Here is a 27,667-nt window from a genome sequence, read left to right as displayed (position 1 = left end):
AGTGAATAAACCAAACCTCTTCACTCTGGTCTACTAAAAGATACATAGAGCACATCTTTTTTTTTTGTCTGGAGAGAAGTGGGGTCTACTGTTTTGATAAAACTTGTTAAAACTGCTAGAATAAGTGTTTATGGTCTCCAGACATTCAGAATGACCACCCAAAGCTTTTAAAGGTTCTTGAAAAAACAAAAAAACAGTACTAATCGGACAGAAACAAACACACTTGAATACGCTGTGGTGTCCCTCAGGGATTTATTCTTGAGCACTCTTTGTTTTCAACTTTTTGTTATTATTTTACTATTATCATAGCAAAACTGCATCTTCTCTCATGTTTGCTGATTTTTCTCTGCAGTTATTAGAGGTAACCTCTAAATACAACAAATGGTTTTTATATTATGCAGTTTTTCTTACTTCTAAAAAAGTGTGAAAAACCTTTTAGAATTTAATTCGGGTTTAGTGAGTTTGGCATTGTAACTAATGGTGGGTTCGGGGTCAGCTGTAGCAGATATGAAAAAAATGAAACTTTAAAGCCTATTCTGTACACAGCGTTTGCTACTGATATTGCCTAAGCATTTGTACATTTATGAGGTGAAAAGTATCAGTCCTAGGGTAATGTTTTGTCTTTTCATTCAAAATAAATAGATGAGAGTTGAAAAAAAAACCTATTTATTTATATAATTATTTCACCAGTTTGCCAAGGTTTGGATGAAGACCCAACTGTGACCCTGAGATGAGAGGAAGTTAGTTAAGATGTTCAGAAACAAGCCAGAAACAACCAAAGCTCAAGCTGCCATGAGCTAGAACCTGCTGAAAGTGTCACTGTCCATTGTGAACTAAGTTTTACATCGCTATGGACTGAGAGGTTGCTCACTAAGAAATAAGTCGAGCTCTATCTGAAATGAACTAAATTGGCTACCAAAAACATCTGGTCAAGGTCCAACTGAAACATTTAAGCAAATATATGTGGGGTCTATGTATATATCTGAAGCCGTATGTATACTTTTGACTCTGCATAGTTTAGAGAAAATCCAAGAGAAATTCAAACGTGAGCATCCAATTCTTATTTTGTAAAAATCATTAGTAATACATGCTGCGTTCCACCCTGGAAAAAACAACAGTCCAAAGAAATCATTCAAAGTCTTCTGTTTCATACTAAAGTAAACTAAACTCTTGGCTGGCTATGTTTGCTGACCAATATAGAGTTGTGTGTGTCATTGACGCAGACCTTCATTCATATCTTGAGCTGTATTCTAGGCCCCGGGTTGCAGCCATGCGAATAGAAATGTCTGCTGTTACCCTGGGGGAGAGACGCCTTTTCTTAATTTCTTAAAGGAATAGTTATGAACAACCTGCTGCCCCTGCTTTTGTGTGAAAACACAACGGCATAAAGAACTTCAGGGGCTGAGGCAAAACAGGGGCTTCGTTTGGCAGAAGTTACCTTTTAACCACACTTGTGCATACTGAAACATCAACAGTGAAATGGTTCACAGCAGGAGCTGATGATTCTGAGCAGCAGCTTGAACAAATATACGTTTTTGGAGTCGGGCTGATATGCGGGGGGCCTTGTAGAAATAAGAAAAGAAAGAGAACGAAAAAGGAAAAATAAAGAAAAGAGGAGAAAAGTGAGAAAATAATCACAGAAAAAAGCCGGAACTTCGAAGGAACAACTGAGTTTAATTATCTTATTGAAACCTCAAAAGCATTTTTCTCTCCCCCAGGGTGACAGCAGCAGTTATTACCTTTCTGTTCTTAAAAATGAAATGCCATACATTAAGCAGTTCAGCTGTTATTAATGAAACAGAGGCCTACATCCACAGAGAATAATGACGTCTGGCTGCCTCCTCCAAGGGTGAGGGGGTCTTGAGCAAGCTTGCTTACCTCCCATGTGATGACTAATTCGGAGCGACTGCCACCGCCTCCGCTCACATTAGCTGGTGTGACCTTCGGAGCTAAAGGAAGAAGACAGATCAGCTTAGCTGGGTTGACTTCACATGACACTGCAAAGGCACATGTAATAATGCTCCTTCCAGCAAATCCTAAATTGCTAAGAGAGGTAAGTGTGTGACAAGCCTGAACTTCAGCATTCAGATACATCAGCAAACTTCCCATCTCTGAGACGAAAAGGGAACACGTAAAGAATCTAAACTTGTTAAACTGCTAAAAGAAGCTTTTAGAGATGTTTTGCAATTTGAATGAGACTTTCATTTTCTTTTGAGGCAGTAATGATATCCAGCACACTGACTGTATATTCAAGGTGTTTGTATTTTATTTTCCTAAGATATTTATCAGCATTTCTAAATTTATTGGACACGTGTGTAGAGAGAAGTGTGTAGAGGGAACGACACGGAGCAAATGTCTTGCCTATTGGGACTCAAACCGGGAGCTCCTGGGAGCATTTTTTGGTATGCGCTCCACCTATCAGGACAGCCTATTGGTTGACATTTTACAAAATATGCTTATACCCTTTACTTGTCAAAGGTTACTTGAAAAAATTAATCCCAAAAACGGAAAAAAAACTGAACTAAAGACAGAAGTTGTGAAAAAACTCTGTGCAGATGTAAGAAGATCTAACAGAACCAGTCAAGTTGACTAATGAACATATGCTTGACTGAAAACAAAAAGTCCATCTCGGGTGGGAATTACGTGGTGGAAATAAGCAGGAACCAAGGCTGAACATTGAAGCCAACATACTACAAGTAGCAAGAACTGCAGTTCCTCTCATGGCCACTTGAGCCTGGCTCCAAAAGCGTGCTCATCCCCATTGACTCCCATGTTGAAATGCCCAACTTAACAGTGTTAAAAAGCATCTTTACAGCCAACCACAAAAAAGATTCTGGCATCTATGGATAGTTTCATAACAAATTTATGGCGGCTGATCACCCATCTGGAAACTGGAGTTGGGGTGTGGCCACTTTGACAGATGCTGTGACACCAACACATTCTCACTCTCGAGGCGTAATATTTTACGCTAGGTGACAAATCATCAACATATTACGCTTCCGGGCACCCAACACATCCCTAAATGACGAGATCGGAAAAATGAGGAAATATGAGAACGGTTTGGAATCAATCTACACATGTTCGTTCATTTTATTAAAATCGCTTTGGAAAACACTATTTAATGTCATTAAAGTGGGGTGGCTGTAGCTCAGGTGGCAGAGCAGGTCAGCCACTAATCAGAAGATCAGTGGTTCGATCCCAGGCTGCATCCTGGCTGCATGCCAAATATCCTTGGGCAAGATACTAACCCCATGTTTGCCTGCTGGTGGTGGTCAGAGGGCCCGGTGGCGCCAGTGTCTGGCAGCCTCGCCTCTGTCAGTGCGCCCCAGGGCAGCTGTGGCTACAACATAGCTTGCCATTGCCAGTGTGTGAATGTGTGTGTGTATGGGTGAATGACTGAATGTAGTGTAAAGCGCTTTGGGGTCCTTAGGGACTGAGTAAAGCGCTATACAAATGCAGGCCATTTACCATTAAAGTGCTGGTTCAGGTTAGGGCTGGAATACATGGCTGGAACGTGTATTACCACGGGAGCATCATTCTACTAGATTTTATCCATAACCCGGCGCTACCATAAGAACACGGAAGGTCACCTTTTGCGTTCCTCAGGAATGCCGCGTGACGTGGAGTGATTCTCCCCTTGAGTTTCTCATGCAACCAAGCTTGCTAGTGTTAGCTGATAACTTCACTTATGTATTGACAGAGCAAGGCTAACGGTTTCCCTTCCTCCAGCATTAATAAACATTTTGGGAACAGTATTTCCAAAAAAAGTATTCAGAAAGTTGGGTAAATGATATGTATACTGGTCAGTTTTGAAAACAGATTCAGTACGTACATGTTCCTTTTGTCCTTGCTTGTTTGGATGGCTTGCTGGGCTCGCCAGTCCCGATGGAGTTGCTCGCAAGGACTCGAAACTCATACTCTACCCAAGGGCTCAGGTCTATTACTGTAGCTGTCAGCCGGGTGCCCCGTACCACCTCAGGAACTGGCAGAAAACACACAGTGCCCTCTTCAGTTTCAACACATGAATGTGTGTGGCTGTGTGTTCTTGGAGTGTCTCAGCTAAGCATCAGTAGCATGCTATCCTCCAGGCTAACAGACATGGTAGTTACACAGCACATTTCCAATACCACACAAGGACGCATAAGGATTTTTAAAAAATGCACATAAACACATACATTAACCATTACATTGCCAATTTGGTGATCTTTGTTGAAATCTTTAATAATGCATGCATGGCACTGTGTAGTTGTTAAGTCAGCTGAAACAAGCAAAACACCAGAATCGCTGTAAGGGACTGAATATTGAAAACAAAAATAATAAAAATGATTCCAGTTAAAAAGGCAAAAAAAAAAAAAAAAACAAAAAAAAAACGACAAAGGATGAACTGAAGCTCTGCCATCACGTAATGTCGCATACTGCTGTTTCTGATGTCATTTAAGAAAAAAAAAAAAAAAAAAAAAAAGGCAAAAACTAATTTTCTTCCTCTGGGTTCTGTGCCCCTATAAGGTCACATTGTATTTCTGTTACAAATCTATGACCCTTGCTTGGCAAATCAATGCAGCCAGTAAAACCATCTTTGATAAAAGTGTCCTAATTCACAAAAATATCAATAGAACGAGATAAAAGCATATTACGCCAATCATGTGTAAATGTTAAGGGTGCCATAAAGGATGTGGGCAAAGATTACACCGATCCCATTACTTAACTGCACTATCAAATTACGGCTGTGGCAAACAAGCTTCATCATCGGGACGAGATCCATGTTTCAGGATTCCGAAGAGAGCGATAAAATGGGAGTCAATGGTCCCACTACAATTGATGCTGGGGTAAAAATTACATCTTCAATATTTTCACAGCCGAGGCATGATGAAGAGTGGCCCCCTCCAGGTGACTGGAGGAGGCCACAGCTGGTTGGAGAGAGCTTACCTGTGGTGACAGCTTGCCACCCGAGGGAAAATGGTGTCCTGGCTTGGATGGTGTATGCCGTAATTGGACTGTGATTATCAGGACCGGGCCTCCAGGACAGAGAGGCTGTGGTATCAGTGATTCCTTCTACATGGATGCTGGTGGGGGGCCCTGGGGGACCTGATAGATGGCATAGCCAAGGCAGGAAAGAGAACAGAAAGATAGAGAGACAGATGGAGGAAGAAGGTAGGGGAGGGAGGGAATGTAAATCAGGAAAAGATGGAAAGATGGTAGAGAGTGTGGCGGTGGTTTTAGCACCTGAGGCTACTGCAGCGACGTCAGTTCAGTGTGAAACCTTTGGGAGCTATTGGGTCTAATTAGACAGTAAATTTCCTTTAAACCTTCCAGAGAGAAATTTCCACTCGCCTCAATTTTCTCTCCCTTTATTCCTTCGTCAGTGAAGTGCAACCAGCCACAGTAAACATGCATCACTGACAAAGCCAGTCTTCTTCAGGTAGATCGTGAATTATTTAAATCACAGTTATTATGGTGACTCACCTCTGATGACCAAGTCAACAGCCACGGAAATGCTGTCCACCTTGGTTTGCACGGCGCACGTGTACTTCCCGGCATGCCTCAGCTGGACATTCCGAATCATAATGTCTCCCGCCGAATGCTGCTGTCATTCAACGCATGCACAATCACCCGCAAACACACAAACAAGCAAAGGAGTTTCGTAAGCAACCTGCTATTGTGATTCCAATTCAACGCTCACTTTTTCTGTAGCCAAGCGTGAACAAACGAAACCAAACAGAAAGCTTATTCTCATATCTTCAAAAAGGAATTCATATTTCCACACTCCCACTTTCCATCTATATTCTAAAGAAGCACAAAGAAATGCCTCTCTATACCATGTGCGCACCGTGCATTTGTTTTATCCCTGTGATTACAGAAATGAACTTGCTCTAATGGCTTGATTTGAATTGCGGTATGGAGCCGCTTCAGTTATACGGCGCAGCCTAATGGCTAGTCTAATAGTTAGTTCTTTAAGAGAGCCTTTCATTCCATCTCTAATTGCAATTCCCTCTCCTACATTATCATTTCACCCAGGCAGAGCTGAGCAGGTTCTGTGATAAATTGGACATGGCGGAAATATGTGGCACAGTGGCAGTAAGAATTCTATGGAGTGGCTGGTAGCTTAATCAATATAAGTGTAGACGAACAGCAATTTATTAAGGAGGGGAGACTGTAAATCACGATCCTAGAAACACCTAAATCATAAAGAAAACAGAAAGAAAAAAAACGCCTCTGCATTGGATTTTTTCCCCTCTGTATTGCCTGCAGTTTTTAAAGGAGCCTTGCATTTTTTAGCTAAAAGAGAAAAAACCCCTCCAACTCAAAACAGTGCATGGCATGCTGAGGTATAAGCTGCGGACTTTATAAAGTATACAGGAGCTCACTGAGACTGGTTGCATGTATGTAAATTTCTTTTTAAAATAAACCACAGGCAGCAAATTTTTTCTGCCCATAAATTATACACTTGATACAAACATTCCCTCTGCACTGCGGCTGAATTTATTATGACCCCGCTAAGAGAAGAAGTATAATATTGATGTACCAATTAATCTTCAGAGTCACATCTGGACCTTTTATACAATGAAATCTCTGAAGGGGGTTGGGCAATAAATCAATGTCTTTTATGTAGCAGTGGTGCTAATAAAATGAGGATTCCTCCATGAAGCTCAACAAGGTTTGAGTTTTAATTATACATTATGCGCCTCAGCTTATGTGGAATATATGTTATCAAAGCTGGAGTGTGACAATAAACAGAATTTGAAATGATGCTCTCTCGTGGGAGAAACCCTACAGCTAAGCTATGCCATTGGCCGTTAGCATGCTAGCACATTAGCAAATATTAGCATTCCTGAAATTACACACAACAGTGTTTTGGCGAGGTGGGCACAAACACAGCTGAACACTCCAGTTTGGATGTCACTATTTGTGGACAAGTTCTATTTCTGTTCTCACTTGTTGTTAGGTTAGTTTGTTGTCTCACCAAAAGAGCAATTTTTTAGCAACTGTCCACACAGGAAGCTACTTGGTGACCAGATATAACAGAAAGTCAATGGCATACAGAGTCTTAAAGCTACAGTGAGTGAAATAACTGCTGGGAACACAAAACTTTGTTCAACTCGACTACCGATAATTTGGTACCATAATGAGGGAATCTGATATAACGTTATTATTAAATCATACACTTGTCAGTGGCATAGAATAGCACTTTTCTAGCCTCACTGGCCACTCAAAGCTTTATCTGTCTCCCATCTGTAACAGATGAAGCAGAAAACCAAAGAAAGTCATCAGCACAGGGAGAACGAAACCAAGGGAAGGTTCAAACCACAGAGCCGGGAAGCCTTCTTTTCATGTTCTCTCTGTGTCTGTCCAAAGACATATATTTTAGGTTAATCTGTGAATCTAAATTGGGCGTAGGTATGGATGTGAGAGTGTTTGATTGTCTGTCTTTATGTGTTAGCCTGGTGATTTGTCCTTACTGCTCAAGCAGATAAGAAATTAGATAGAATTAGAGAGTAAAACTAAGATTTTACCTGATTTCTCTTTTCATTTGGCTGAAAAATATACTTTAAAAAGAAAATAAAGTGTGGCTAAAATCCTCAAACACATACACATAGTTACTGCCTTATTTAATTCTAGGGGGTAAATGTTTTTCGATAATAGCTACTGGGATAGAAATGCACATTTAATGTACCCCCATTTCAAGTTTTGTTGTTTTTAGGCATATTTTGTTTTCTTGGGGATAAAATGTCCAAATACTATATAAGCGCTCATAGCAAAAAGGCTTCCCGGACTGATGCATGAAGGCATCCTGTCTGCACACCTCTCACAACATGACAGCTTGTTTTAAAACCAGAGGCCTGTTAGTCTCGCGGCCTGTCAGAAACCATGAATGATGAAATATTGACTTACGCCTCCCACTTTTTCAAAGAATCCACCGTGGCTCCCGAAGTGGATGAGCTGCTCGTTGAAGAACCAGGTGAACTTGAGTTCCAGAGACGGGTCGTGGCTCACTTGGCAGGGCAGGACCACGCTCTCCCCGACGGTGACGTCCAGCGTGGAGGCCAGCGTGGTGATGACGGTAGGCTCTGAAAAAACACACATTCATATTCACGCACGTCTGATCAAGCACGCTGCACGCCTCTACTCTTTCCAGGCATTATAATTCAGCACAGGAAATGGCTTTGCAAAAAGCAGAGCCCTTCCATCATCCTTATGGATATGTCAGACTGAGTTAATAGAAGGATATACGGGACGGAGCACATAGCAAACTAGGGTGCACAGCTACAATAACTGGTATTAGTTTCGGCCTGAGCTTGTCTCTGTGGGGACTCGGAGGAGACGTGTCTCTCCTGCAGCCCGCGAAGCCTCCATGTGTCACTGTCATCTCAGCCTGCAGACTGGAACTCCCCTCGAACCGGCTGCAATTCCCAAATCGAACTGCTAGGAAAACAGCAAACAGGACTTCTTCCAGTCGTCAGTGCTCTCTTTTCTCTCCTGCAGTGCATTACAGTGGCTGCACATGGGAATAAGACGAGCGTCCCTTATCTGCACTCGTATGTTAGCGATGGAGGGGGAAGGTGGAAGGACGTGAGGGAGGGAGAGGCTTTATACTCAGAGTGTGCAGCACCTGTCTCCCTCTTGGGGGTGCTGTGATTACTTGGTTGAAATAGCCACTCTGAGCACATGGACTAAATTAACCATGGCAAATGATCCCTGGACAGGCATAGATTCATGTAGAAAGTGCCGGCAGTGCAGTCTTCATCCACAGTGAATTCGATACCTTCATTGTATTGGCTCCCCCTCTCTGTCTCACACACACACACACACACACACACACACACACACACACACACACACAGATGCTACCGCACGCTCCCAATGTGATTTATCTAGTCGTTTTCTGATTTCAGGCCAGAATGCTATCAGCTGCTGGGTCTTGTCATATACACAATGAAAGTGTGTCTGAGAAGCCCAGTCCTCTATTGCAGGGGCTAAATGGTGAACGATGGCGGTGCAGTAAAGAAAAAAAAACCCATAATAACACACAGGAGGTATTCAAGTCTCTGTGTGTGCTCGGTCTGCTTCTGCAGGCTGGCTACACCTTGTAGAACAAGTGCAGGAAGGAACAGAAAAGCTAAAAAATATAAAGCTTAAGAAACACATTTCTCTGAAAAAAAAAGTGTCAGGTGTGCTCTGCAGTGGTGTTCTTGGAGAGATGGTTACTCCAAATCATGTGAGGACAAAGAAGGAAATGTGTGGTGGGGGGAAAAAAGGCTTGGGAAGGATCTACAGAGGAAATACCCACAGAGATCCACAGTCAAGAGAACTCACTCTGTTCGTGTTACCTGTATAACACGGAATAAACAATTTTTCTCTTCCTTATTTCTACAGCAGGACTGGTGTGTTCTGTCGTCATCTCCTCTCCTTGTGTCGTGTGGTTGTGTGCTGCCTGGTGTCTTACTGCCTCCGGGGGTTTCACAGTGACAATGATGGGGGGGTATGCTGCCTTATTACCCTCCTCTGTCATGATTTGTGACAGATTATACGGACAACCAAGGTTGGTTACACAACCACACACTGGACTCTTGAGCATAATTTGATTGATTTCTATCTTGTATAATGCCTTGTTACCTACTGCTACTGTAAACGGGGAGGACAGTAACGCTCACTTAGCAGGGTCAGTCCGAGACAAGACAGAGAGCGAGCCCGTGTGCTGAGACAGGCTGGGTGGGACCTGGGAACTTTTTCAGGCCCCAGGCCATCATTTGAAATATCCACCTTAAGGAACAGTCAGCATCAGTAAGAAGAAAAACCTCGGGCTCTGTAGACAAGAGTCTAACTCTGTCGCCCATCCTCGGCTGAAGAAACCCACGGCCTCAGTTTAATCAAAAATGTAAATTAAAGTGAGCTTATGAAAGCAAGCCATTAAATACTGATGCTATGACGGTTTTCTAACAGTGATTGTGGGAGAAAAATCCGACAGGTGAAGGCCCCCCTTCACTTGTTTTGTATACTCTGTATAAATAATCAAGCAGAGTCTGATAGGACTTGCTTACAGCAATGCTACTGTAGATCCCAAGTCAAGTTATGATTAAAAAGAATCTGTTGTACAGGCAATGCAAACAGAACTCATACTTAACAACCAGTAAAATAACAAATTCAGTAAAAATGTAATCACATAAAACAGTAATAGACTGAATAAGACTGCTCGCATGATAAAAAGCCAGGACAACTTGCTGAGGTAGACCTGAAAGTCAGTGAGAAGAGTTGATTTTTAACAGTGTTTTTAAATGACTGAGACTGGAAAGCTGTTATGTGAAAAGGCAGGTTGTCTCTGAAAAGGTTTCTTGTCTCTGTTTTTGAACGTCTCAGATGTCCAAGTGCCCTGGTAGCAGTGCACAACTGTAAAGGTTCCATCAACTAATTAAATTTTAGTCACTGAAACGGAACTTGTTGCTTAAAATTGCTGATTGATTCTAGTTTTCATGATAATCTACTTGCTCAGATCTAAGACCCAAAATTTTAATTGAAGCCAGAAATCACTTAAATACATTTTAACCTTTAAGATTTGGCGAAAATGGGCAGAATGGGGGGAAACTATAGTAATTATTAGATGGTCACTATCTAAACTATTAATCTGCTTTTCATCAGGTCAGATTCATAGAAATGTGCCAAGTATGAAATGTCAAATTCCAAATCTTATCTCCATGGTCGTGTCCCGCATCCATTGTACTCAGACGCTCGACATGACCTTTGTAGTAGCAGGAAATCTGTAATTCTTCTTCTTCTTTCACAATAAGCTGTTAGACAGTTTTTTGGTGTTTGAGGTGAAATAAATCTGCTATTAGTTGTAAAATTTTGTTTCACTCAAGTCTGGGCTATATAGACCTTTTTTCTGATGTTTTTAATTCTTACATAATATTAAAGGTGAAATATTATAGTGTGAAGTGACCATAAAGTAAACTTACAATTTATGATTCAAACTCTTCAAATCAATGTACAATAGCAGCAAAATATAAAGAAATGAACCATCTTGGAAATGTTACTCAGCTATTTTAATTGTCACATCTGGATTTCAAAATCAAACAGAAATAGCACATATTATGTGATGGAGCTGAGGATGTCTGAAACATTGTTAACCAGTGTAATCAAACAGGGTCAAATGAGCAGATGTACTACAACACCTGATCAGTGCTCAGCTGACCTAGCTCATCCAAGGAGCAGCTAAGATACTGACGTATGATCACAGGTTTTCTAGCACAGCTCAAACATCTGTCTGTCAACGTCATCTCACCACTTAACCAAGCCTATTAAAACCACTGCGCTCTCTCCCCACCATGCTGCTCGCTTATCGCTCTGACAGAAGTGCAAAGTGCCACTTTGGCTCATTCGGTTATCTACATCATTGTTTAACTACATATTACCATGCAAACCATGTCTTATATAATAAACATGTCATACCAACGTAAAACTTACATTCAAGCATCTGAACATATTTTACATGTGATACATGTAATATGAGCTGTTGCACAGTTAATAATTCAAATAATTCAAAGCATTTAGACATGAGCAACCCCGACTTTACTAAATGCAATCAGGTTTGACAAAATCATACTTCTTTAACTTGTACTACTATGTAAGTTCTTTTTTGCTGTTTTTGCACCTTGTTTAAACTATTAAAACTAGCACCACGGGCTTCTGAAACCTCCAAGTCAACACTGCGATTCATGCTTTCCTCCAAAAATCTGTTTTAAAAATTAAACACATCTCTTGCTCACTGCTGAATTACCTGTGCAGGAGGTGAAGAGCCTTGAATATCCATGTCCAAAAAAATAGCTGCTTTGGTAATTCTTCCCAGACAAATTTGTGTATTTAACACTATATTGTTACTTAGTATAGTATATTGAATCAACTTGAAATGACTTGGGTGTCAAATCTGATACCATGTTTTTCTAAAAGAACATCCTCCATTGTTTGCATTCATGACTTGATCTGGAATGATACCACATGAGAAATTCAATGTTTTGGTCATAGAACGGAACTAATTAACGAGTAAAACATGATCTAACTGTGTGCTTTTTTAATGGCTCACTTACACCAGACCTTTAAGAAAAACTAATTAGTGGTTGTATTCAATATTCTTGTTGTCAGAAACTAATTGCAAGTAGTTGTGGTGACCAGTTGGTTATGCAACACTCTAAACCTCTGCTCTTTCACCTGGCTGTAGCTCAGGTGAAAGGCTGGTGGTTCGTGGTAAACATCCTCGGGCGTGATACTAACCCCAAGTTGCTCTCTGATGCATTCATCGGAGTGTGAACGTTAGATAGAAAGCACTTACATAGAAAGTGCTTGTGGCATGAAGCAAGGGCAATGACGCAGGTTGTGTAAAGCGCTTTCAGTGCTCTGACAGAGTAGAAAAGTGATTGATAAGAAAAAATATATTAACATTGCAAGGTGATTGGGGATAGACTGCACTCTCAGAGAGGTCTGCAAATAACTACTGTCTAATTTATAAACGCAGACAGATTGTTAACCCGTCTGAGTTCGTCTGTGTCAATGAGTCAAACTACTCTGCGACATATCTCTCTGAGTAGGAGACTCGAGTCAGCTGGTTGCCAACTGCTTGTATTCTGGTTTTCTTCCTCTATGAAAGCAAGGTTGCCAACCACCTACATCATTTTTTTGATAAATCGCCACCAGCAGCAACTACGTCTTTATTTCTAAATGTCTATGAGTTTCTGGCTGGAATCTGAATATAAGTAGTTAATGTGAATTTCTGTGTATATAAAGGGCACAAGATTCACAACAGATGGTAATGATGAAAGAAACAGAGAAGAAAATATCAGATGCAATTTTGGAGTTGATTTGCAAAATAAAAACACCAACAGCAATCAGCATGGCATTCTATTCTAAGGCAAAGCAGCTGAAGGAAGCCTAGGATGCACAGACAGCTAATGAAGCCAAACAAATGATATACAGACCACCGGCACACAGTGGGAACACTCAGAGAAGCTGTATAACAATAACATATGGTTGACCAGAAAACAGAGCTAGCTTACAGTTACCAAATGACCCTGAGCTCCTCTCTGAGGCACACTGACATGCCTCACAAGGCCAGTTTCACCAGTCTTCCTTCCAACATTATGAATAATGCCCACACATTTCCCTTCCTGCTGTGGAGAATCCTCTGTCTTTAATGATCTAAAGCCGTAATGCGAAGTGTGCAGTCTCCCTCAGTGCACACACACATATATATATATATATATATATATATATATATATATATATATACTCAGTAAGTTTCCTCTAAAGGTGAGCAATGCGAGCTTGAATAGTGGAGCACAGGGACGAGACACAGGCCGCATGATTTAGAGTATTTGGAAAACAAATTTATAATCATCTTTAAACTGAGACCCACGCAGAAGATCCGGACTCGTCAGGGTTCAAGACAAACACAAACCTGAAAAGGAAATGTTTTCTTTCACTGGCAGGTAAGAAAAGACGTCTTCACAAAGGATCTAAACTGTGACGAAGCATGTCAGGCTAAGGTTTTTCAAAGTGAATCAGCGTAGCATCGTGCATCACCTTGGCGAATCCTCAGAGTTTCCTAGCAGGTCGTTTAAGAACAAAAAAATGTGGTTACCGTTTTAAAAAGCAATCATTTCACTCGCAATTTTACCTCCTCTTCCTTTTCAAATCAACAGATTCATCAGCACGCCAGAAAATCCTCCGATGCAGTTTTTTTGTGCTCCACTTATTTTCTGAAGGACCTATCAAAGGTTCCTCAAGGACAAACTTGAATGGCAAGGAAAACCTTGTCTCCATTGCTCAACAGATAGATACAAGATCCTCTCGGTACTGTATTCTGTGTGGTGGCACATCTGTAGCAACCTGCTGGTGATTACTGACAGATGGCAGCTCATTATTTTTCTATATGGCTGTCAGGAATCGCATTTATTTCATATCGTTGCTGCCATCCAACTTGGATGACATGGCTCGCTTGGAAAAGCAACTGTAGGAATTCAGCAGAGAACTGGTAACCACATTTAAGTCTAGGGTGTAAAATGAAACAGATTATTTGTCTTCTGTCGTGGAGTCATCAGCAGCTAACAAAGTATGCTTAGATGTTCATCCAGACAATGTTAACATGATGACTGTGCTGGTAGTGCAAGTGCACTGAGAGCCAGATTAAGGTGGGTGATTGAAAAACAAATCAAAGTTTTTGCATGAAAGTGCTTGTACCAATTCATTTACTGTACCAATCTAGCACTAGTTGGAAATTGTGCAAACATGCAATTTTACAAGCAAGGTTAAAGAGCTATGAAGTGTGACTGAGTTCTCCCTTAGAGGCAGGGTGAGGAGAATGGTCATTTGAGAGCTACTTGGATCGCTCATCCACATCATTCATCCACAGAACCAAATTGAGGTGGTTCAGATATCTGCTTGGTGAGATATTTCAGGCATGTTCTACTGGGAGGAGGTCCTGAGGCCAGACCCAGGACTCAGCTGGCTTGGGAACAACTTGGTGTCCCCCGGGCCAGGGTAAGGGAAGTCTGGACTTCTTTGCTCAGACTGCTGCTGTGAACCAGATAAGTGGTGCAAAATGGATAGACGACGTAACATACTCGTAGTATAGTATGCTTATTTTCAATCATGTTGTGATTTTTCTAGTTGACTCTTCATGAGTGAATACAGTGAGATTTTTGTCCTGGTTAAGGAGCTGACAAAATGTTACAGCAGGGGTAGGCAACTCCAGGCCTCGAGTGCCGGTGTCCTGCTGGTTTTAGATGTGTCCTTGATCCAACACAGCTGATTCAAATGGCTAAATTACCTCCGCAACATATCTTGAAGTTCTCCCGAACACTGGTAATGAACTAATCATTTGATTCAGGGGTGTTGACCCAGGGTAAGCTCTAAAACCTGCAGGACACCGGCCCTCAAAGCCTGGAGTTGCCCACCCGTGTGTTATGGGATCACCAAATTGATAATTCATCCCACGGTGAACATCTTTAGTTTCATCTTTCTTTCAGTCTTTAAGATCCACGCATGTGCACCTTGTGGTGCAGACAGAGGGAAACTACCTATCTACGAAAAAGATCTCTCTAGATGTCGCCCACAATGACAGAATATTCCTCGTCTACTTTTGAAATGTCTCCAAAACAAATGGCTGCTACAGTGGGTCACAGCGCCGAAAAGATGAATTGCTTGAGAGAGCCAAACTGACGTGAACACTGTAGGATCTCTGAAGTTTTAAGTTCACTGACCATCCGTAATGATCGGCGGCAACCCTAATTGCAACGGCTCATCTCCAGTGTAATCAAAATTCCGAGAGCACGTCTATAATCAAGTGCAATTAATCTGCTAATATCCCCCCAGTGTTGGAATAATGGGGACATTAACAGGGCTCATCTGTTGTGACTGCTCCTCTGCTGTGTGCGAGGTGGCTTATTCACAGCGGGAGATACAGAATGCTGTTTGACAGGTATTTTTCAGTATTCATATCACCAAAGTCAATTTGAATAAACTACTGTCATCTCCCATAAGGGCTGATCCCGCAACACAAATTTCTCCCCGCTAAACAGGTTTCCAATCCTCAATGAAGTAGTGCATGTAAATTACCCCATCCCATTTTGCAAACAATATCACTTGTGACAGAAAGGCACACGTTCATATACAGGAACATTTGTACATCAGCCACAGAAAACAGCTTTAACATATTATGATGGGAAGGAAGCGAGTGTGTGAGGGTGTCAAATAAAACCCATATTCCTTTTCACAAGAATAATGAGTGGATAACAGCGGTGTCTGTTTATGCTGAGAGGACAGACATGGTTGTGTTTCTTTGCAGCCTGATTGGAAAACCACATATAGGCCATCAACCTGAACCTACAGGGAGAGCAGCAGGTTCCACTGCCCCCCTTCTTACTCCCACTGATTGGCTGGGGGCGGGTGGGGGTGTTCTCTACCATTTTCATTTCACAGTGTCTGATAAATGGGAAAGAGAGAGTGGAACTGGTGCACGATGGTACAGCAATGCTGTACTTTTTAATCAGGTTTTAAAGTTGCACTTAAAATATCCCAGAAATTAACATTTGCAAGAGACAAATACATTAATCATCATTAAATGTTTGAAAAACAACCCCCCAAAAAACACTTTATGGAAATGTCTGAATAAATTTTAATGAAATAAATAAAATAACATGCCACAACTCTCTCATTGGCTCTCACAGCCTAAAGCATAATTTCTCTGTGAGGACATATTTTCTGCAAAAATCCAAAGGATGCGATGGTTATGCTTGCTCCCGAGGGCATTGCCATAAGAGAGGCCTGTTTTCTGTTTGCTATATCAACAGTACTGTGCTTTAGCATTAGCAAACAAGTTAAGCAAGATTAAGTTAGTGAGCTAAATGCTATGATAGATACATAGTGTAAAAGATGGATTTAGCGACACATTATCGTTTGGTTTCTGAAATCCCGCTTTGAAGCCAGATCTGGCATGACTAAATCTTTTAAAACATTCATTTAATATGCCCTAAAAACTCAGCAGGACAGTATTTGTACAGATACAGTCGGAAAGCTGTTGTTCCGTAGACCAGCGGTCCCCAACCGTTTTTGCGCCACGGACCGGTTTAACGTCAGACAATATTTTCACGGACCAGCGTTTAAGGTGTTGCGGATAAATACAACAAAATTAAATGATACGACCAAGACAAAAACTGTGGTATTCTGTAAATATAATAATAATTGCAAATTCACTGTGTAATTGTGTAACTTCAGCTGCGTCCTCCTGAAAAGAGGCAACAACATTGAGAGTAGCATCCTCCTCTCTGCCCCTTAATGCTCTCTGGTTGCTCAGCTATAAGTCTGGAAGTCTGTTTGGCCATATTGAAATTTAACCATGAGTGAAAAACTGCAGTCAACGTGGGTGGAGTATTTGCTTAATCGAGGCATTGTTTGGTTATTTTAGGATCAATTTTGATTGATCTCAGTTGGTCTTTTTAAATTGTACCTAGTGCTAGGGTGCCTGCTAGCGCAGACGCAAGATATCTCATACAGCCAAATAAAGACCTGAGTAGGATAAGTCGTGCAAAAGCCATTGCAAACCCAGAGAAACAGAATAATAACTGCAATTCACGTAACGGCTGCAGGTGTCACCAATGAATTTCTGAGGTTACGTGATCCTTTAATTTCTCTCACTTCTATTATGCAAGGCGTACTGCATTTGGTAGAGCGGCAGAGTCGTCAATGGGAGCCAGAGCGAGGCATCAGCATAAATCAGCGGCAAGGTGCACTCTAAGCTCTCCCCACATCCTTGACTGTTGCTGACTTTCAGGCATTCATAATATATGAAATCTGTCTTTTATAATTCAACAGAAAAAGGAAACACGCCTTGATAGTGATTTACAGAAGACAGAGCTGCAACAGAGTTATTTAAAATTCCATTATGTGACGTGTTTTTGGCTAAAAAGGAGAATGAACATATAGATACAATAACAGGATTTTCTTCTCGCTGTTATTCTCATTGACATAAATCAATGTTTTTTTTAAAGTATTCAATCAAACACTAGCCTGCAGGGGCTGAGCAAGTCAATTAATCCATGTTTCTATGGCAACTACTTGAATAATTGGAGAAAAAAACCCTGATATGGTAGCAGACTGTTCTGTTGACACTGCATTTCAAAGGATTTTACAGACTGCTAACTTGTAGAAGAAGGACAATTTAATGGATTGAACCTCTGAGCAAAAACTATAAACTACACACAAAGAAGAAGAAGCTCTGTCTTCGAGACTTTATGAAAAATGATTTTAGCTGCAGTATTTCTCACACAGGGTATTGGAAGGATTTGGGCACGATTTTATTAGATTTTCTTTTTTTTTTTGACCTGTGTAGTTCTTTCCCCCCCACGGGTATTTAATAACAGCGCAGACGAATGATCAATGTATTCTGCATGTTCATATGAGGTTACAGTGAATCGTACTCTCTCTTAGGCGGTGAGTAGAAGGTGTGAGCGAATTTCCAGCATGCTCTGACCCACGGGGTTTACCTCGGCGTCTCGGAATATTCTGCTTCTGGTGAAGCCGAAGAAATGCAGTCGTAGCTGCGAGAACTGCACTTGTATGCGTCGTGTGAAAATTCCTGAACTACAGAGTACATGCAAATCTAGATAGAAAACCTTTATATGAAAAACCTTTTGAAATATGAGGCGTGAACTTTTCTCCCTCAGGGCAATATACTGAAAATCAATAACTCTATAAATGTAAAAGAAGCTGCTCAACGAGGAAGGTCAAAACAGAACATGTAACAATAGCACAAATGAGCCCAGGAACCCCTGTGAAAAGGAGGTCACAGTGAGGGTATAGTTCACTGAATATGTCAGCAAATCCTCCGGGAGCCTGACGAGGTGAGAACACTATCCCCTGTGGAAATGGGACAGAAAAGCTGCGGTGTGCACAGCATAAAGCCGCCGCAGAATGCACCGCACTTTATACCCAGCTCACATTTATTTTTAATGAAGTATAATAAGTCACAGCACCGGAGCAGAAATGCAATCCCCAACCCAGATGATCCAACAACACGAAGACTATTTTTTTCTCGCAGTATATCCTTCTGCTGGTACTGGGGGGCACAGCGAGGCAGTGAGCCGAATGATTTCAACATCTCTGCAAACAGACATAGCAGCTGAGGTGTCTCTGTCTAGTAATGACAGCACAGAGAGAGAGGGGGGAAAAACCTGCTTTTTGTGGGACTTATCAGAAGATAAGATGTGTCGGCCATTTTTTATGAATGAAAATTAAACACTTGTGGCTATTTTATTTTAAGGAAAATAAAACAGGTATCCAGCAGCAGTAGGTTGGTATTCTGTAGGTGCTACTATAGGTAAAGGCGTTGCACTGTCACTCAGGAGTAATGTTAAAGGTAAGTGGAACAGTGTGGGCTCCTGTCCACTGCAGCTGCTGTATGTGTTTCTCATTCCAGAGCTTTGTCTCCATGATGAAGCAGCCTGGTTTCATTCCTGGGGCACTGATACATGCTGTTTAACCAAAGCCGCTGTCATGTCTTACTTTACAGACTGATATTAATTGTGTTTTAATTGTTGCACAGCGGTTTGTGACTTTTAAGTCTGTGAAAAGCGCTACTTATAGAAATTGATCCATCACTCCCAAGTCGTCACTGGTCAATGTTTAGAGGACCTGTTACAAATTTTTCCCTCCAACTGTCTTTATTGGGATTTTTAGGTACAGTAATGAAATGAAAAAAAGGGGATGTCATCAGCATTACTGCAAATAGTCTCTGGTGAGTTGAAATTAAATTACAGGCTGTCATATTGTATAAAATTAATTCCCATTTTCTCTCAGTGTGCATTTGATCTTTTTCTAATATTAATATTTCATCAACAAGGTGGTTTCTTTTGTTTCCAGTCAGCAAAATGAGTCTTTGTGTGAGCAATAACACAAAACAAACCAATGTGTGATTGATTGTTGGTTATTCGATGATTCCAGGGTGGCTGCTTTCACCCCAAATAGAGCTATTCCAGAACTGAATCCAGAAACTGAATCTGTTCTACAGAAAGTCTGAAACATCTTACACAAAAAGTTTATAATATTTGGGCAGTTGAAGAATGTGTGAGGCAGACAGATTGATGTTTGTCCACAGAATGGGTCGGAGGACTCTTATTCAGTAAGATTTAGGATATTGCAAATTTCTTAAAACACCAGGATATATAAGAAGTATATTAAAAGAGCAAGAAAATGTTAAGTAACTATTATTGTCACAACTTTAATATATCCAGTCAACACATCACCTGTCAAATTCCTGGATGATCTGGATGCAAAAATCTGAAAAATGATGCTTAAATAAATTTAAGCATCAAATAAATTTTCCGTAATTTCATCTATTCAAGTGGCTTTTAGTGGCGAAACCTACTGTAACAAGGGACTGGCAAAAAAGCATCAGCAAGCTTTTATAGGCAAACATTTCTGTACAGAGGAGCAAAACATATTTGTACCTTAAAATTAAGCCTATTAAGTATTAATTAGCTTATCAACATTTCCATTCAGTATATAATTAAAATCTTTGTGACTACTCTGCAATAATACTGTGTTTTTATTTAATTGATGAAGCTATAAAACTAAAATTTATTGTTTTTCTATTGTTTACTTAATTCAGTCACTAACACAGCACTGAAGTGGGAGCAAAAAATGCCTATTAGCTTGAACAAGCTTACTTTTAAACTGAGTAGTTCTAAAGCTCTGCATACCACTTTGAACATTGCTGGTATTTGTGAAAATTATCAGCTTAAATGTTGCTTACTTTGATCATAAATAAAACATGAAGCAGATGAACAGTTTTAAAATTAGCAGAAGTAAAAAACAAAGCAGTAGAGCGACAGATCAGGCATACTATGAAAACAGTAATGCTTTTGGTGAAAGCAATCAAATCTGATCATGCACTAATACATTTTTCTTTTTTTGTATTTGAAAGCTTTACAAAAACGAGCCATTTATGTGTCTGCATCCATGCTAACCACCTCCACTACTGAGGTTCAGCAAGATTCAGGATGTGGAGCTCGATGCACATATTAAAGCCTTTTTCTTTGATTCAGTGTAAGCTACACGTTTTTAGATTTGGTGGCTCTAACTTACAGCAATGATACATAAAATTTTCATTCCCATATTGATAGCTGCAGGGAGCCACTGGAGGCGGGTGAAAGAGCAGCATTCAGCTTCAGTAAGATTTGAGCAATACTCAGTGTAAACAAGGTAGACTTAGATTCCTCAGATAAAGTTAAATGCTTTGAGTCCTCCTTGAGACGCCACCGTCACCTGTAGTTTGCATGAACGAGGCAGACTTGTCTGCCAGCACTTGTCACTTGTCATCCTTCAAAGTAAAAGTTGTGACTTACTTCTGCTACCTTTACATTTTACAAGCTGCAACTTTTGAAGGCAAACAATCTGCATTTCCAGTTTATGTCAAAATTTTCACAGTTTCCCTGCAGCTTAGGAAATAGTTGGTGTTTGCGGAAAAGTTGGACTTTGCAACCAACTCTACTAGGAGCAAGCGACCTCCAATAACCACGCTTTTCACTAGCCACCGGTGAGTCACTGACCATTCTCTACGTGTGCATAACTGGGGTTTTAATGACTGATTTCAAATCAAGCCCCAGCAAAGTCCAGCAATCATTTTCCTCTCATGACCAAATGGTTGTCCACCATCTCTAGGCCTGTGTGACTCGGGCCTCAGTCTAACCAGGTAGTTTTGAGTGATTTAGAGGTTTAGACATGATCAATCAAAACAATAAAGGAACTGAAAACACTGCACAAAATACAAAGGTTCCAGGCTGACAAAAGATGAGTACAGGAAGACTACTCATGTTTCCTTTTACTATTCAAGCAGTCAGCCAGCTATCTACATATCTCATTATTGGCATCGTGTTGTTGGAGAACAATGCCTTTCTCTCTATAACTACAGAGGTGACCAATATGGGATGGAAAAACCTGCAAAAGCAAAAGTGGTGAATCGTAAAGGCTGAACAGGAAATACCTTTAACTATGATGCTTCCCGTGCTGCTTGCCACACCAAACTGGTTTCTTGCCACACACGTGTAGAGGCCTGCATCAGATTTGGTCACATTCCATATCCGCAGACTACCGTTGTCCAGAATGGAGATTCTGTGGTTACAAAAAAAAAGGAAATAATTTATGTGACTGTCAAAGCAACAGATTTTTGTAAGAAGAACAAATGTTGCTGTGCGTGCATCGTGAAATTTTAACTACGTGGCATGGCTGACATAGCACAAAAGATAAGTGACGAATACGCAGAAAAGAAAATTTCTCACTGTCTCTAATTAGGTTCTGCTTCTTTGCAGATGACAACAATGAGAAATAGGAGTGTATTTTCAGGGCTGATTAATTCAACACATGACTTGGAGATATCTAGGACAATAGTGGCTCCGTGCCCTTTACACAACAGCCACAAGTGCTTCAAAAAAGGTCAAAAGGCCTTAACAAAAGTTGACATTTTGTAAATAACGAGGAAAAATGGAAATTGTGCCCTTGAAAGCAAAGTGTTGGGGGAAATCAAGGGTGGACCACCTCATCAAAGCGCACTGAATTTTAATTATCTGAAACGCTCTGCTGATTCGGCAAACTGTATAATGGCGTCAGCCTGATTGTGAGAGGGGAACATGATGTGTGGCAGCTAAACTGCCCCGTTCACCTGTGAAAACAGTCAAAGGAGTCAAAGCGAATAGAGGCCTCCAGTGAGGGTGAAGACCCTCTGCTAGTCCATACGAACACCTAAATCTGCAATAACCACTTACTCTACATTAAAGAAACAAAACAAATGCTAGCTGCTATAACCGGTGTCCTTTTCAGTGGCAACAGAATCTGATAGACCCACAGGACGCCACCTTCTCAAAGGCAAGTCATCAGGCAGCAATTAGCTGGTGAAGAGTGTGTAGCAATTAGGCGCTAAAAAGCAGGTTTTATCAGGACGAAGAGTATAACAGAGATAAAAGGCAGGTAAATATCAGTTAGTCATTAACTTCCAAACAGGAAGTAACATATAAAAACAGAAATGAAGAAGTGTGAGCGAGCCACTTCAGGGGAGGCTCATAAAGCTGTGAATGCAACATTAGCATATTGTTCCCTGAAGATTTACATGGCATTTAATCAGAGTCATCTTTCAGGGTCATGAAATGCAAAACTGAGGAGTGGATGTCAGATTAGTAAACTTCAAAGCTTTCAGTTTGTCCTTATGAACCATCGTCACAATATCAGAATTACAGTAAGAGCGCTGCTTTCAAAGGTTGTTTTTAAAACGTTCTTTCAAATAAACAACATCTGGAGTTATATTTTTGGTCACCTGGTGAATATGTGTAAAAGTCTTGAGCCACATGTCATTTCTTTGTATTTTGCTGGGAAAACTTTATTGAAACATGCAAACAAAAATAGAAATACGGTGTAACGAGCAAAAACAGAGTTTGTACAATTCTAATGAGGTTAAAAGTCATTGTTTTGTATGGAACTCAAACAAGCTTTCATGTAATAGGTTTAAGCAGACTCTTCAGGAATAGTTCTCCAGTCTTCTTGATGGACATCCAAAACTCTTCTTTGGATGCTCGCTGCCTTTTCGTCCCTTCTCTGTCAGGATAATCCCACGCTGTTACTAATGTTGAGCTCAATAGTGTTCCAATGAGTTCCACTGTAATCCTGATGAGTCATGAGTAGATAGTAAATGGATTAAATAAAGGTGCCTCACTTAGGTCCTGTGTCAGGTCTTTGCTGGATTTTCTTCTATTTATTAAGGACATTGGATATTTTTAGGTGGTCTGCCACTTCTTATTTTCTCCACTACTTGTCTAGTTTCCTCAGATTTTAACGGCACACAACATGCTGACATATCATTCCTCTGAAAATGATCAGGTACAAAGACTGAACTGAAAATAAGTGAAAAAGCAGCCAATGTCAGAAAGCCTGGAGAACTATTTCCCAATAACACTGAAATCTGACTTGTGGGAACCAAAAGTAATGAGTGTGCACAAAATCTTCCTTTATCTGTGTTTCTCTATCTGACTCTTAGAAACACGTGTGTCTACAGCTGTTAAATCAAAGGCTCTGGGCACTTACTGTGCACAATTATTTAAATGAACTTTAATTTTAATGGTCACCAGGATAAAAACGCTACATGTATAGCGTCTCCAGTCAAATGCGACTGACTCTGACCCAACATAAGGTTTTAAAAAGCTTTTTTCCCTTTTATCCCCCACAGAGAGAATTCAACTCAGGAGTCTTTGAGTGCTATCTCTCTCTCTGTAATATCTCTGGATAATGTGCCTCCGTGTTCACCAGCTCATTTTTTGCTTTATCTTGCTGCTGTTAGAGCTTGGCAGGTAGTGTACTGTACAAAAGCATGGACATATTTTCTTGAAAACAGACGCCTGTTGGCTGAAAAATGCACTGATATGATGAGAGACAATCTGAAAAGTGAGGCTCTGGGCCAGAAAAAAACCATACTGAGCTGAAAGAGAGTCCAATTAAAAGTATGGCGATTTTAAGATTTCCAGAAAATCCTGTTTAAAATTAGTTTTCTGTTTTTGTAATCACGCTAGAAAGTAAAAGTTATTGAAATGTAATATCTGAATCAGCCGGGCTGTTCCTCTGACCCTTAATAGCTGCTGCTCTATAAAGCACCAATTAAAACTATCTGTCAGCACTGTATCCAAATACCTACTACTGCAGTAATTAACAGTCCAACCAGGTTTAAAAACCTATTTGAAACAGCTATTTGACTGTTACAAATATTTGCTGACGCAGTCCGAGTTCATCAGCTTTCATCACCGTTACGTGAGAATGGTTGTTTGCGTTTAACTGGGAGCATTTAGCTGAAATGTGGCTGATACAGTGTGGCACACTGTCTTTCCCCCTCCACCCCACCTCTTTGTTGGGTTTTTCTTTTCAAGTGGTGGATGCGATAAGAAAGTGCAGAGGTAGTTAGTGTAAGTGAATCTACTTCTAAAACCACATGGTGCTGCTGAGTGGATACTTCTGGGTTTATATCAGGCTGAGAGAAAAGTGCTGAATGCAGAGTAGCCAACAATGACCATCAGTTACACGGGGGCATATCGCAGTGTGGGCTGGCGCACAGTTAATGGCGTCAAACCTGCAGGCTGATATTTATGAGGAAAGCAGCCCATTAAATGGCACTGCGGCCCTACAAGTGGCCGTAACACGGAGCCGAGTAAGCACAATTAAAACAACTGCTGTACATTAATTGAATTGCATTGCATTGCCACTCCCGTGTTTATAGCCGAGCTGCTGTGATGACTCGTGGTATTTAAAGGAAATTTAAGGGTGCGCATCAACTAAGCACGAGCGTAAACACACGCAAAGGCATGCTGCTTTAACTAGAACAAGCTCTGACCCAGATCAAGTCTACCTGCAGCACGATGCTCACAGTAATTCCTCAACATAACTAAATACCCACGTTTGTGCGCGGTGCTCTGTATATCCCCCATCCCATTACCCTCAGGGACGAAAAAGCCATCATGTGTTGGCGCGTCTTGTAAGAGCGTGAACAAGTGGTGCAAGCCCAAAGGAGAGAGAGCCAAGACTATTCTCAGCCATTCACCGTATCGTGTACTTTTCTCTGTAGATTCATGTAAAGACCGGGGAGGAACTTTCCTTTCACTGACATCACAGAGAAAAGGAGCAGACTGGATGTCTGCATAAGTGTTCGTCATTTCAGTCTGAAGCTAATGGAAGAAAAGATGAGGTCAAATACAGTAGAAGTCAGCCGAGGCGCAGGAGTGCTGAATAAGAGATGGAGACACACTATTAACACATTTCTGTTTTGCTCCCTGTCTTCTCTCTCCTCCGCTGCAGCCCAGACAACATGTCTGCGCGATGAGCCCATTATGCAAGGAGACATTTTCCACCCTGGTCCCGGGAGAATCCAGAGGATGGGAGGTATCAATAATTCACAGGTGAGATGAACACAAGTGCCACTCCTTTCATCCCTGCCTCACACGGTTTAATGGACACGGCTGTAATTCTCTCCAAAAGGAGGCGATTATTTTGAACACGGCGAGATGTCCGAATGCACTCGTGTAATCCCAAAAAACACAGGTGTGTATTTTTTGGGGGGGAGATCAAGCCTCAGAGGACAGGGGCTGCACAGCGTTGATCCTCCCTGCTCTCCACCAAGATGAAAGAGACAAATAACATCAGTCACAGAGCAGCTATCACGAGGCGCTGTGAAGTGGAAATCGCAGGAGAAGAGCCCGGTCCAAATTGAAAGCCTTATGTTTTGTGTTTTTTGTATTTGTGATTTCCTTACGTTCTCTCTGAGACGATGTTAACAGATGCACACTTTGCCTTTTTGCAAGCTTCCTTACCATAAAAAAACAAACACTTGAAAGCCTTGTTTTGATCTTTCATTCAGACATATTTTGTCTTTGATCTGTTTGATAAATTCTGGATGTCGAGAGGAAACTGTCACAATCCAAATAATGAATCTGTAATAAAAAAAAAAGGGAAGGAAATTGCGTGTTGAGTGGAACAGTTTTGAACCAAGCCTGGAACGAGTTTGTAACGGTGGGCGCCTCAAACAGAGGAATCATATTAAGTTGCCCTCTACATAAACATGCTAAGTCGCCGTCGAAGAAGAGGAGCGTTCTTGAATGCTCGGTGATTCCGAGATGCTGCGGCTGATTGGCGGTGCGGCTGCAGGACGGAGGCGTGCCTCTCTGCTTAATTAACAGGGTAAATAAAGCCGGCTTGTGAAAATAGGGGTTAAGATTCTATCAGTAGAATTACTCAGCCATGAGACCACAGGAAGAGAGAGATCTTCGCGAGCTTAGGGTGATTTCACCAAATAATTAGTCTCAGCTAAAGCCTTTTGTACACAAAGATTACTGCCTGAGAGCACAAACAGCGTGCTCAACTCACTACCTCGCCAGCCATTCACTTCCAAATACCAGTTAACTCAATGTGGAAAGTGTGGAGGGGTAAAAAAACAGTACTGCGGGGGATGTGTTTGATATTGTGTTTGCCTTCCGTGGTAAACTCACAGATAAGGTGAGGTGTTCTCGTGTTACTATTTCCGACCTGCGCCGGCCATCGTCGACCTACCTGCAGGAAGCGTTTCTAATCATAATTATATCAAAGCGTCAGCATCACTAACAGTGCTGGAGGCCAGAAGCTGTAATGTGGTGAGGGTGCCAAGAAGGAGGCGAGGTCACCGTATCCTCTGAGCTGGGATAAGGGGGTGGGACCTAACTTCAGGTGTTGATCTATGCTCTCTACTGCTTTAAAAACCCTGAAGTGCGGGCCGGGGGAGGGGCCGTCTGAGATAAATTGAAAGGCTGTCTCTCTTGAGCTTCCCCACAGTGTGCTGTGCTGGAGAGAAACGGCCTTGTCAGTGGCATAAATCAAGCCCAGCTGTGGAGCGCAGACCCTGGATGCTAAAACTCACCGAATGCGGTGCGACTGCAGAAAAAAACCCTTCTCAGATGCTTCATGCAGCATCGTGACTAAACAAACTTGCCTTCTATTTTCTCGTGACGCTGCATGCATCAAGGTTAACGGTCAATTAGAGATAAAGCAGGTATGCGCTTTAAAAAAAAAAAAAAATTTCCAGTCAAAGCTATTGGCAGACACTGGTGAGACAGGGACACCTGGGCATTTAGTTTTGACAATTCTCCGATATAGGTGTAATTGATATTGATTTTTTCCCCTAGTCAGACCTGTACCACTGACTCTCACCTTGTCGCATGGATCATTAGCTGCAGCAAATGATCAAAGCATTAGCAGATGGACAGAAGATGATTAACTTTGTGGTGGGCACAGCTTTAAAATGTGAAGCTGTGCCCACATAAATAGCATCAACAAAAGTGCCAAACACGGTGTCAGACAAACTTTGATGAAATAGCAGCAGTTTGTCTATGACTACTCAACCTCGACATTTGTTTTTCTATCTTTTCTTTAGCTACATAAGCCATAGGCCCGTGGCAACTGACTGAGTAAGAGCCCATTAGAAGCTGTTGGATGAATATCAGTGAAATAGTGATATCCAGTAAATACACCACACCAGTACCAGTTGATGTTTAGGTTAAAAAAGTCTATATCCAAAACAGGCTGGTGTAGAAGAACCAAAAATAAATCACTGCTTTAGTTTCAATGCAGC

At 41.3% G+C, this 27,667-nt stretch overlaps 1 protein-coding gene and 1 long non-coding RNA gene across 4 annotated transcripts in view; one reads left to right on the top strand and one right to left on the bottom strand.

The window, feature by feature from the left end:
- cntn4 (contactin 4) overlaps nucleotides 1–27,667 on the bottom strand; it is a 204,359-nt gene that overhangs the window by 7,639 nt on the left and 169,053 nt on the right. For 2 of the 3 annotated variants that reach the window (XM_082532729.1, XM_082532730.1), the window contains exons 12-17: nucleotides 21,524–21,651; nucleotides 7,891–8,066; nucleotides 5,464–5,584; nucleotides 4,927–5,085; nucleotides 3,833–3,982; nucleotides 1,879–1,949 (exon numbers count right to left, since the gene is read on the bottom strand). In XM_082532729.1, the coding sequence (XP_082388855.1) occupies nucleotides 1,879–1,949; nucleotides 3,833–3,982; nucleotides 4,927–5,085; nucleotides 5,464–5,584; nucleotides 7,891–8,066; nucleotides 21,524–21,651 (805 nt within the window). The remainder of the gene's footprint in view (nucleotides 1–1,878; nucleotides 1,950–3,832; nucleotides 3,983–4,926; nucleotides 5,086–5,463; nucleotides 5,585–7,890; nucleotides 8,067–21,523; nucleotides 21,652–27,667) is intronic. The other variant, XM_082532731.1, reaches the window with a different exon arrangement.
- On the top strand, nucleotides 7,991–25,894 carry LOC309706326. Its single transcript, XR_014276726.1, has 4 exons — nucleotides 7,991–8,059; nucleotides 9,373–9,538; nucleotides 25,366–25,466; nucleotides 25,546–25,894. It is a non-coding gene; the product is annotated as an uncharacterized lncRNA (long non-coding RNA).

Source organism: Aulonocara stuartgranti (assembly GCF_965226115.1).
Source record: "Aulonocara stuartgranti genome assembly, chromosome: 5".
In the NCBI taxonomy this organism is placed as follows: Eukaryota; Metazoa; Chordata; class Actinopteri; order Cichliformes; family Cichlidae; genus Aulonocara; species Aulonocara stuartgranti.
This window is presented reverse-complemented; position numbering and strand designations above follow the sequence as displayed.